Here is an 11,838-nt window from a genome sequence, read left to right as displayed (position 1 = left end):
GAGGTTGTGTAGATCAGATATTCATTCTTAGATCTTTAGTGGAAAAGTTTCTAGAGAAGGGAAAGAAGTTGTATGCGGCTTTCATGGATTTGGAGAAAGCATATGACAGGGTGGATAGACAAGGATTGTGGAAAGTGTTAAGAATATATGGAGTAGATGGGAAGTTGTTGAATGCTGTGAAGAGTATGTACGATGGTGCGAAGGCTGCAGTGCGTGTGGATGGTGAACTAAGTGAATTTTTCTCTTTGAAAGTTGGTTTGAAACAGGGATGTGTCATGTCTCCATGGTTGTTCAATCTGTACATGGATGGGGTAATAAAAGAGGTACAAGGTAGGGTAGTGGATGTTGGAGTGGCCCTGGTGAGAGAGGATAGTGTTTGGAAACTCCCTGTACTGTTGTTTGCAGATGATACTGTGTTGTTGAGTGAAGACGAAGGGGAGCTGCAAGGCTTGGTGGATGAGTTTGAGAGAGTGTAAGAAACGGAACCTAAAGGTGAACGTAGGGAAGAGTAAAGTAATGGTCTTTGAAAGAGGTGAAGTTAGTGAATGTACGGCGAGTTTAGATGGTGAGGAATTGGAAAATGTGAGTACGTTTAAGTATTTGGGTAGTGTGATGAGTAAGGATGGAGGTTTGGAGGGTGAAGTGCTTGAAAGGGTACAGCAGGGAAGAAAGGTTGCTGGTTCCTTGAAAGCAGTGATAAGAAACAGGGAAGTGAGCATGGAAGTGAAAAAGTTACTGCATGACAGTATTGTGATACCAACTCTAACATACGGAAGTGAAGCTTGGACATTGTTGGAAGGACACAAGTCAAGAGTGAGAGCAGTGGAAATGAGTTATTTAAGAGGAGCCTGTGGAGTCACGTGGAGAGACAGGCTGACGAATGAGGATATAAAGGAGCGTTGTGGTGTGAATGTGGATGTGATAGGAAGCGTTATGAGGAACACACTGAGGTGGTTTGGCCATGTGGAGAGGATGGAGGGTGAAAGACTGACGAAGAGAGTGTATGTGAGTGAGGTGGAGGGGGAAAGAGGAGGAGGGAGGCCGAGGATGAGATGGAGGGTGAGGGTGGAGAGGTATATGAGAGCAGGGGGTGTGAGTTGGGAGCAGGGCAGTGAAATGGCGGGAGACAGGGCGACTTGGAGGCGATTTGTTTGTGGCCACCCCAAACGGGATTGAGGCGTCTGGCAATAGATAGATAGATAGATATATATATATATATATATATATATATATATATATATATATATACAGCATATATATACTGCATATATATATCTTGCCAGATGCCTCAATCCCGTTCCGGATGGCCACAAACAAATCACCTCCACGTCGCCCTGTCCCCCGCCATTTCACTGCCCCACTCCCAAATCACACACCCCTCTCTCATATACCTCTCCACCCCATCCCTCCATCTCATCCTCAGCCTCCCCCTCCCTCTTCCCCCCTCCACCTCACTCACATAAACTCTCTTCGTCAGTCTTTCACCCTCCATCCTCTCCACATGGCCAAACCACCTCAGTGTGTTCCACATAACGCTCCCTATCACATCCACATCAACACCACAACGTTCCTTTATATCCTCATTCGTCAGCCTGTCTCTCCATGTGACTCCACAGGCTCCTCTTAAATAACTCATTTCCACTGCTCTCACACTCGACTAGTGTCCTTCCAGCAACGTCCAAGCTTCACTTTCATACGTTAGAGTTGGTATTACAATACTGTCATGTAGTAACTTTTTCACTTCCCTGCTTCTTATCACTGCTTTCAAGGAACCAGCAACCTTTCTTCCCTGCTGTACCCTTTCAAGCACTTCACCCTCCAAACCTCTATCCTTACTCATCACACTACCCTAGTACTTAAACGTACTCACATTTTCCAATTCTTCACCATCCAACCTTGCTGTACCTTCACTGACTTCACCTCTCTTAAAGACCATCACTTTACTCTTCCCTACATTCACCTTTAGATTCCGTTTCTTACACACTCTCCCCAAACTCATCCACCAAGCCTTGCAGCTCTCCTTCATCTTCACTCAACAATATATATATATATATATATATATACATTATATATATGTGTGTGTGTGTGTGTGTGTGTGTGTGTGTGTGTGTGTGTGTGTGTGTGTGTGTGTGTGTGTGTGTGTGTGTGTTCTTACCTAACTGTTCTTACCTAATTGTATCTTTACAGGAATGAGTCAAGCTCGTACTGTCCCGTGTCTTAAACCATATTTATCGTACATATCCTTAAATTTGTGAATTGTTTTGGCACACACTATTTCATTCGGTAGTGCATTCCATTGGTCAATTGCTCTGTTTGGGAAACTGAATTTCCTTATGTCTTTATCACCTCTCTTCTTATGCAGTTTTTTGCAATGTCCTCTTGCTGATGCTTCTCCATGTGTTAAGTAATCATTTATGTCTATTTTCTCCTTCCCTGATATGCACTTATATAGCATTATCATGTCACCTCTTTTCCTTCACTCCTGTAATGTTGGTAGATTCAGTTTATTTAGTCTTTCTTCGTAGCTTAGGTCCCTTAAGCTTGGTATCCATCTTGTAGCGGCCCTTTGAACTTTTTCAATCTTGTCTATGTGCTTTTTGAGATGAGGACTCCAGACTACTGATGCATATTCCAGGGTTGGTCTAATGAATGATGTTATTATCCTTCTTAGCATGTCTTCATTTATGTATGTGAAAGTTATTCTCATATTTGCAAGCAGTGTATACGAGTACATGTTCCGTACCTTCTCACTGATGTGGTCAGCCGGAGATAGTCTGTTATTGATGATCACACCTAGGTCTTTCTCTCTTTCTGATGTGTATAGGGTTTTATTTCCTAACTTATAATCCCAATCAGGTCTTTTTCCACTTTTACCAAACTTGATTACATGACACTTGTCCACATTGAATTCCATTTGCCATGTACTACTCCATTCATGAAGTTTATTTAATTCTTCTTGTAGCTCTTTACAAGAGTCTGTGTTGGTAATTTTCCTTTGTATTTTTGCATCATCTGCAAACATATTCAGATAGCTCTCATTTCCAGTGTTACTGTTTATATCATTTATATACACTAAAAACATGATTGGTGCCAGCACTGAACCCTGTGGTACTCCACTAGTCACTTCTTTGCATGATGAGTAGTTTCCTCTTAGTACTGTTCTCATTTCTCTTTTTATGAGAAAGTCCTGCATCCAACAAAACAGTTTGCCTCGAATTCCTCCTTGATGGTACAGTTTTCATAAAAGTCTTTGGTGTGGTACTGTGTCAAAAGCTTTCTTGAAATCTAAATAGATACTGTCCACCCATCCTTCCCTTTCCTGTATTGTGTTTGTTACTCTGTCATAGTAGCTCAACAGATTAGTAACACATGATTTTCCTTTTCTGAAACCAAACTGTCTTTCTGTTATCATACTGTGTTCTTCTAGATGGATTACCCAAGGTTTTCTTACAAGCTTTTCTAATACCTTGCTTACAACACTGGTCAGTGATCCTGGTCGGTAGTTGAGTGGATTTTGTCTATTTCCTTTCTTGAATAAGGGGACAATATTTGCTTTTTTCCAAATATCAGGTAGTTTACCTTGACTCAAGGATTTCTTGACAATTAAAAATAATGGTTTACTTAACTCCTTTGCACATTCTCGTAATACCCAACACGAAATTTCATCAGGACCACTTGCTTTTCCTCTGTCTAATCTACTTAACTCCTCCTGTATTACTTTTTCTGCTATTTGTATATCTGGTAGTATGTGTGGACATGCATGTTCCACATAGTCCCTCTCAAAATTTTTTTCTTCTGTAAAAACTAATTGGAAATTCTTATTTAGTGCTTCACAAATATCCTTCTCTTGTGTATAAGTGATTCCCTCATCCGTAATGGATTGTATTATATCTTTTACTTTGGTTTTGCTTCTGATATAGCTGTAAAACAGCTTTGGTTGATCACTACTTTTATTTATTATATCCTCCTCAAACTGTTTTTGGGCTTCCCTCCTTATTCTTGTATAATCGTTTCTTGCCTGTTTGTAATTATTATACGCCCTTTCACTATTATGTCTTCTGTATCTATTCCACAACAAATCTCTTCTTTCTTTTGATTTTTTACATTCTGTATTGAACCATTTCTGTATTTTCTTATCTGCTTCTTTGTGCTGTGGGATGTACTTCTGGACTCTTATTTCATAAAATTCACAGAATTTTTTATATACAGCATTTAAATCTTGTCCTCTAAGCTCATTTTCCCAATCAACTTCTAAGAAATACTTCTTTAGGTCTTGATAATTTCCCTTTTTATAGTTTAGGCTCTTTTTGTAACTGTCATTGCTGTTTACTATGTCATATGCTATCCTGAAGTTATAATTTAGTACTGCATGATCGCTTTTGCCGAGTGGAGGGTGATATATTAAACTGTCAATATCATTTTCTTGCCTAGTAAATATCAGATCTAGCACTGAAGGTACATCAAGTCCTCTTTTTCTGGTGGTTTCCCTCACATGTTGCGTTAGGAAGAACTCTTGTACGAGATCCAGGAGCTTTTGGTCCCAACAGCTTTCTTGGCTAATTATATCTAGAGTATTCTAATTTATATTTGTATTGAAATCCCCAGTTAGTATAATTCTTTCTGATTTCTCTTCCATTTTATGTAGTAATGATCTTAAACTCTGAATTGTACTCTCTGCCAGGTCCTCATATTCATCTCTTTCCCATGTGTTTGATCTGGGTGGCATGTACAAATTGGCTAGTTACTTTACCTTCAGATGTGTTGATCTCTACTGCAATCAGTTCTACTTGTGATGGTATATCTAGTTTTATTTGACTTTTAGATTTTTCTTAGTTAATATTATAATTCCTTCTCCTTTTTTTAAATTTCAGTCTCTTCTCCATATATTGTATTCCTCTAAGTTTAGTATGTCATTGGATATCCTTGGTGTTAATTTTGTTTCAGTTAGGCATATTATTTGTGGTTCATTTTCTCTGACATAATCATTCATCTCTAGTAATTTAGATACCATTCCATCCACATTTGAGTACATCAACTTTATCTTCTTGTTTATATACTTATCATGACATGGTTCTACTACCTTCCTCCTTTTTATTCCATCCTGTTTGTGTACCACTTTCGTACCTGCAATCCTATTACTTTGTAAACAAATTTCTTCTTCTCCTCTTCTGATCTTCCCTCATTTTTTGTTTTTGCTTCCTCCCTTTTCTCTTTCAGTAATTCCAGTTCCTCTTGTGTTAGGCATCTTTTTATCCATACATTTTTTAACTCCTCTTTTTCCATAAGATTCTTTGCATTTTTTACTATCTCTTCCACAGTGTTTACACTCTGGAAAGTCACCTTTAGAGGTCTTGTCTTGCTTTTCTCATATTTCCCTAACCTTTTGTGTTCCTCTGTGTCTTTACTACAGATTTCCTCTGATACTTCCTTCAGTAAGCTCATTACATTTGCCATCTCCTTTTTGTCTCTTGTGATCTTGTTTTTTATATCTTCCTCTTCTATACCAGTGATTACTATAGATTTGTTTATATCTACTGAATCTCTCTGACTAACTTTGGATTTTTTTGGATTATTCTTTTCACTTCCTTTTTAATGCTTTTTTCCTCCACCCTTGTTTCTAAGTCTTTCTTTACTTTCACCATTTCAGCATACGTGGTTTCCATTTCAGCATACTGCTTACTTGCCTAATTGTCTCTGTGTCATTTTTGAACTCTTCCATAACACTCTCGTGATTGACTACTGTACTTGCCATTTCACTCATTTTCTTCCTAAGAGTACTCAGTTCCACTGTTAGTTCACTGATGGTTGTGTCTTTCTTATTGGCCTCCCTTCCTAGTTTTTCTATTTCTTCCTTTTGCAAGTGCATCTGCTTCTTTATTTCATCAATTTCATTTTTGAAAGCCATTTCTAGTTTGTTTACACGTTCAACCAGTCTATTGTGAGTCTCCACTTCAACCAGTTCTTGGTAGAAATCATCATTCTGCTTTTTACTTTTATCCCTTTTCTTTTCCAGATTTGCTTTACTAAAGTATGTATCCATTTTGCAATACTAAAAGTGCAAAGTATATACTTACAATCCCCGTGTTGTTGTAGTCTAAACAAACCTCAGATGACTCAGCATATTCTTTCGTCTTGTTTTTCTTTCCTGTTTGAACAAGTCTTGTTTAAACTTATTATTTTGTTCCTTTTAATAATGAAAAATCATTTAGTCTAACCTAGTACATAGCTTGACTCATGCAAAGATACTAATTTAGGTAATGCCACTGGCCGTGTTGGTTCGGTACGGAGCGCCGATGTCACATGTCCTACTCGGTTGAATCCCTCTACGTGTGTGTGTGTGTGTGTGTGTGTGTGTGTGTGTGTGTGTGTGTGTGTGTGTGTGTGTGTGTGTGTGTGTGTGTGTGTGTGTGTGTGTGTGTGTGTGTGTGTGTGTACACTGTGGACACTCAATAAAAACAAATCATGAAAAAGACATAATGAAGGTTTACTATATAATGAATCAAAGCTTAAACTCAGTGCTGAAGGACTAAACATCTTCATAGATTTTCAGCAGTGATATGTAAATCAATGGAAAAAGCACATAAAAGTACCTGCCTTGCCACGTTAACAGCTGGGCTGAAGCGGGCGCCACCACGTTGTAGGGTAGTGGAATTTAAGCAGATCGATGTCCTCACGTGGAGCTGGCATGGTGAGAGGTCCAAAAGGTCGTGATGGCAGTGGGGCAGCAGCCAAGTTTGGTGGGAAACACTGCAGACTAGGGTGTGCATCACAGTCGGGGGGCAGCACCCTTCGCCGCCAACCCACTCGCCTAAACATGAACACTCTCTCGTCTTCCTCAAACAACACAACTCGTACTGTTGGCGCCTCAAATTCCACTGGCAAAGAAGATTTATTTCTGATGGTGTATTGGCCTTCTGCAGAGCTGTACTCCAAAGCCAGTCCTTGCCTTCGAAAAGCTCTAAGTAATTCTGCTTCATCATGTATGGCAACCTTTTCATTGAGTGCACACAAGTGTGCATGAGCATCCCAAGGTAATGGTCCTGACTCTTGAACAGCTCCCCACAGAGAATCAAAACAAAGAAAATGAGTAATAGAGAGTTTTGACAATATTGCAGAAACCATGGACAACAATGAGTACAGCACCTGCCTCTGTTCTTTGGGCACAATGCATGAAGGTTGTTCGTGAGTTATATTGTGCTGCTGCTGTAATATGAACTTGACAGTTAGGATGACCAACATCAAACACACCAGCAAATAAACCAATCTTCTTCTTTGACTCCATGACCTGCATTGTCGACGAACTGAAACTCTGCTTAAATTCATTGTGGACGTTCTTACTCGATCATATCAGTACCTTCACTCAATAATCACTTGCCTGTGAAATACTGGCTCTGTATTTTTCCCTGCTAATGTCAGATGATTCCACTCAGAGAAACCCACACTGGCAGGTTGAAGACTGTCTTGAACATTTTGGCCAAGAATAAAGAACTATGTATGGTACACTAATGAACTGTATTTAATTTCAGTTTATGACTAATGATTTTATAAAAGTCCCAGAACTCACTACAGTCCAAGGATCAAATATAAATATTGAAGACTGCTGTACAGAAGCATAATCACAAGTATACGATCACTGAACAGAACCAACATTTAGGCATGTTCACAATTTTTTCTTAACTGTTTCTGCAGGCCACTGAATACAATTATTTCTTGGCAGTATTTTAGTTGGATATCTACACTCTTTTCATTTCCAATTTTCCTTTCACTAGTGCCTCATCAGCTTCTGAAATAAAATAAAAGGACATCAGTAGAGGATATACAGTACACAGATACACATTTAATACAAGCAATCTTTGTTATATGTTGAGTACAGTAGTTTCCCAAAATCACATTTAGCCCCAGGCTCACCTCAAGTGTGAACCCTGTGGAATGCAGGTTGAGGATGCTCCTCACCTGCAGTCCAATATCCTCCTTTCAGTGGATAGAGGGGAAGTTTGTATAACAGCAGCAATGCCATCCAATCATATCACTGCCACCAGGTGAAGGCATTCCTTCCCTGCACCTGGTAAGTTTGGTGGGTAAGGTATGCCAGTAATATTCACTACAACAGAGATCTGTATTGAAATATTAAGTTTTCCCATACAACAGCTACTGAAGTTAGAAACTGTTAAATCAGCTTTCAAAGTAACAAGAGTAGGTTGGTCTCCTACTGTTATATTTTCTGGACTATGACAGCATGGCCATGGGATCCTACACTACACAGGAAGCAACATGGGATTGGTAATCATTACTAATACCAATGTCTAATTTGCCAATGCCCAAATTTACAGTAGCTGCTATATGGGAAAAAATTGTGATAGTAAAGACCACAACTGACTAATCATGAGAACTGTCTATAAAACTGAATAACTGGGCATTTTCTCTGCAGTTCCTACCTTAAAAGTATGGTTAATAAAGTTTCATACAACCACGACATAAAACTAAAGGTGTGGAAGAGGCTCAGTTCCCTCCGGGGAAAACAAACCAACTGTAGATCTCATTTATTTTTCTCACTGTTAGGAGTTTTCTCAGCAGAATAAAACCGTCTGGTGCTGGGTTGAGGAGAGAACCTATTTGGATCCATGGCTTACAAGGTCAATCAAGATGAAACAATTTGACAGCTCAGTCTGAGATTAACCTTAATAAAATAGCCAAGTACAGGCATACCTCAATGTACGAACACAATTGGTTCCAAGAGGCTGTACGCAAGTTGATTTTGTTCGCAAAATGAAAATCCCTTACAGTACTATCTATCTATCTATCTATTGCCAGACGCCTCAATCCCGTTTGGGGTGGCCACAAACAAATCGCCTCCAAGTCGCCCCGTCCCCTGCCACTTCACTGCCCCGCTCCCAACTCACACCCCCCTCTCTCATATACCTCTCCACCCCATCCCTCCAGCTCATCCTCGGCCTCCCCCTCCCTCTTCCCCCCTCCACCTCACTCACATACACTCTCTTCGTCAGTCTTTCACCCTGCATCCTCTCCACATGGCCAAACCACCTCAGTGTGTTCCTCATAACGCTTCCTATCACATCCACATCCACACCACAACGCTCCTTTATATCCTCATTCGTCAGCCTCTCTCTCCACGTGACTCCACAGGCTCCTCTTAAATAACTCATTTCCACTGCTCTCACTCTAACGTACGGAAGTTACAGTACTACACGTACAAAATAAAAACCACTGTACTGTTCACCGATCTGTCAGTAGGGTTTTAATTGTTCTTAAGCAGTTTACATTGTATTATGAAATTTAAATGCGTAAATCAACACAAAAAATACCCAAGAAAAACATACAGTATAAGACACAACTCTGTTCCTGCTATTGGCCAATGCCTATTTACAACTGACGAAAGATGATGGAACGTTTAACACCTGCGAAGATGTGGATGTGGCAAGCATTTCATTTTGTTTCGTTAGTTGTAAATATACATCGGATATAAGCAATACCAGAGTTATTTTACATACATTACTGCACCTCACCTGAGGGTAGACATAGCAGGACTCGAGGAAGTGAGAGGAGGCAGGTGGAGGAGTGGAGTTAGTTGGAAGATGCAGGTGAGGAGAGAGCAGTGGGTGAGTCAGGATTTTTGGGAGAGGCAGGCTGAACACAGTTTATCAAGTTTTTATTCCATAGAGATGGCACGTGGCTTCCTAGATGAGCCAGAAGCACCACTATCAACACGCTTGCATTTATCAGCCATGTTAAATGAAGTGCAAGTACTGTACTAAAAGCACAATGAGCAGCGATCCTCTCTCCTCCAAGTGAACAAAACAAAAACAACAGATGGCAAGTTAGCCACCTAGCGACCCACCTTGCAACTACTGTCACCCACCACTTTCCAAAGTGGTCGCAACGGGCCGCTATAAGCTAAATCAGTTTTTCATGGTTATGTTCGTACCTGTGAAATGTTTGTTCTTTTTTTTGTGTTTGCATCTTTGAAATGCTCGGATCTTGAATGCTCGTAAGTTGAGGAATGTCTGTACATCAACAGCAGTGAAAGGGTGAAAGATACTGGTATTTCACTTCAGACTGTTTCATAGTTCAGTGGTGTTGATGAAGAACCTCTGAGTGGTGGTGCTGTGCACTCTGAGTAGAGCAGCTGCACCCAGGAGCCAAACCTCATATTTCCCTTCACTTCTCTGAGGGAAGGACCCTGGTGAGGCACTGTACACCAAAAGGGGGTGCTGAATCCCTACATAATTTATGCACTGTCCTGTACTTCATCTGCAGTTATCTTATTTTATATTCATTACTGCAGCTCACCTGAGGGCAAACATAGCAGGACTTGCAGGAAGTGAGAGGAGGCAGGTGAAAGAATGGAGTTAGTTGGAAGATGCAGGTGAGGAGAGAGCAGTGGGCTTACCTGTAGCTGACGGGTCTGCTCAGCCAGACAGACCTGGGTTAAGCAACAACAATAACTTACATTTTGCATCCACTTCCAAATCTAAGCCACAACAGAGGACGACCTGATGGATGACACAAAGATGTCAGAGCCACATGATTCTGAGGCCCATCAGAAGTCAGGTCATTCAGTGATCATTTGTGCCTCTGTCCTGCAGTTTCATATTTTCCTATTATTTTTGCATATTTTCCTTTTTGCTCCCTCCATGTACAAGCATATTCTGTACTCTCGCTCTAGAAAGTATCGGTGCAGAATATGTGTTAAATATTATGACAGACGGAACAAAGGAAACTGGAAATTGCGGTTCTGTCCTCCCACACGCGGGGATCCCAGACGATAGATGACTGCTATGTCAGTCGCCTCTTGTGTCCTTCATAATGCGTAGGGAATGGCCGTAAATGTTATAATATATGCAGGTATTAACAGGCTGTCATTGCCACATGGCTGAATCATTCCAGATGGTATCGGACCCACTGTGCACTGATACTTTCTGGAGCGAGTGTACATCTAGCCAGGGCCAGATAGCTCTGTGTCCAGTATTGTGCAGTACTCACCACATAAGCATCTGCCTAGTACAGTAATCCCCCCACTAACCAATGTACTGTAATAGAGCCAAAGGCATGTATGGAAATTGGGTTTGTCCGGGAATTGGGAAAACCCCCTGGACAGGTACTTATGGACCCTAACCCACCCTAACTCAGAAAACCACTTACATAACTCCCTACCAGACATGCATAGCACCTATTCAAGCCCCTATTCACACAAATAAAGGACAGAAACCATGAAATAAATGAAAAGGAACCAGAGAATGAGGAATCAGAAGTGAGTATGGAAAATATTTAGCAGTGTACAGGGTACATACAACACGTCTGAGGCTGTTACGAAGATTAATCCGCTTCCTCTAAGGCTATGGCAGTAGTGAAAATGCTCTTGAAGCATGTACAGTAATCCAGTGTTGTGCTGCTCTTAATCCATTGCACTGTGAATTATAACTATTTAACACTGCACATTCTGTTCTTACTTGCACCAAGCCAATTGCAACACGCCAGTTTGCACTCTGTATTTAATCCATTGCACTCTGAATTCTGATTTCTTAACACTGCACAACACTGTAATTCCCATGTGGTCTTGTGGGAAGGTATTGCAGTTTATTCACTGTTCATTCACAAAAACGAGCACGTGTGACAGCCATTGCGACAAGCGTCAAGTCATGATGGTAGTTAGGCAGGAACTGGGGAGGGGAGGAAGCAGGGGGCCCCTCTACTACACGCGAAAACACAGCTGCTCGGTGCCGCGGGCCAAGGTCAAAGTACAGTTGAAAAAAATGTCGGATTTTTTGTTGCTTTTTTATGTTTTTTGGCCATTTTGGGGTTCTGAAGGCCTGGGCCCAA

General features: G+C 40.7%; 1 protein-coding gene across 1 annotated transcript in view; it reads right to left on the bottom strand.

Moving 5' to 3' along the window:
• Window positions 1-6,595: 6,595 nt before the first annotated feature.
• LOC145405230 (uncharacterized) overlaps window positions 6,596-11,838 on the bottom strand; it is a 57,953-nt gene continuing 52,710 nt past the window's right edge. The window contains exon 3 of the mRNA XM_080276657.1: window positions 6,596-7,783. Coding sequence (XP_080132783.1) covers window positions 6,604-7,323 — 720 coding nt within the window. The 5' untranslated portion in view covers window positions 7,324-7,783 and the 3' untranslated portion in view covers window positions 6,596-6,603. The remainder of the gene's footprint in view (window positions 7,784-11,838) is intronic.

This window comes from Coenobita brevimanus, chromosome 7 (assembly GCF_032717465.1).
Source record: "Coenobita brevimanus isolate Jiangsu-jjx chromosome 7, ASM3271746v2, whole genome shotgun sequence".
NCBI classification, from domain to species: Eukaryota; Metazoa; Arthropoda; class Malacostraca; order Decapoda; family Coenobitidae; genus Coenobita; species Coenobita brevimanus.
Note: the sequence above shows the minus strand (reverse complement) of the source record. Positions and strands in the feature narration are given on the sequence as shown.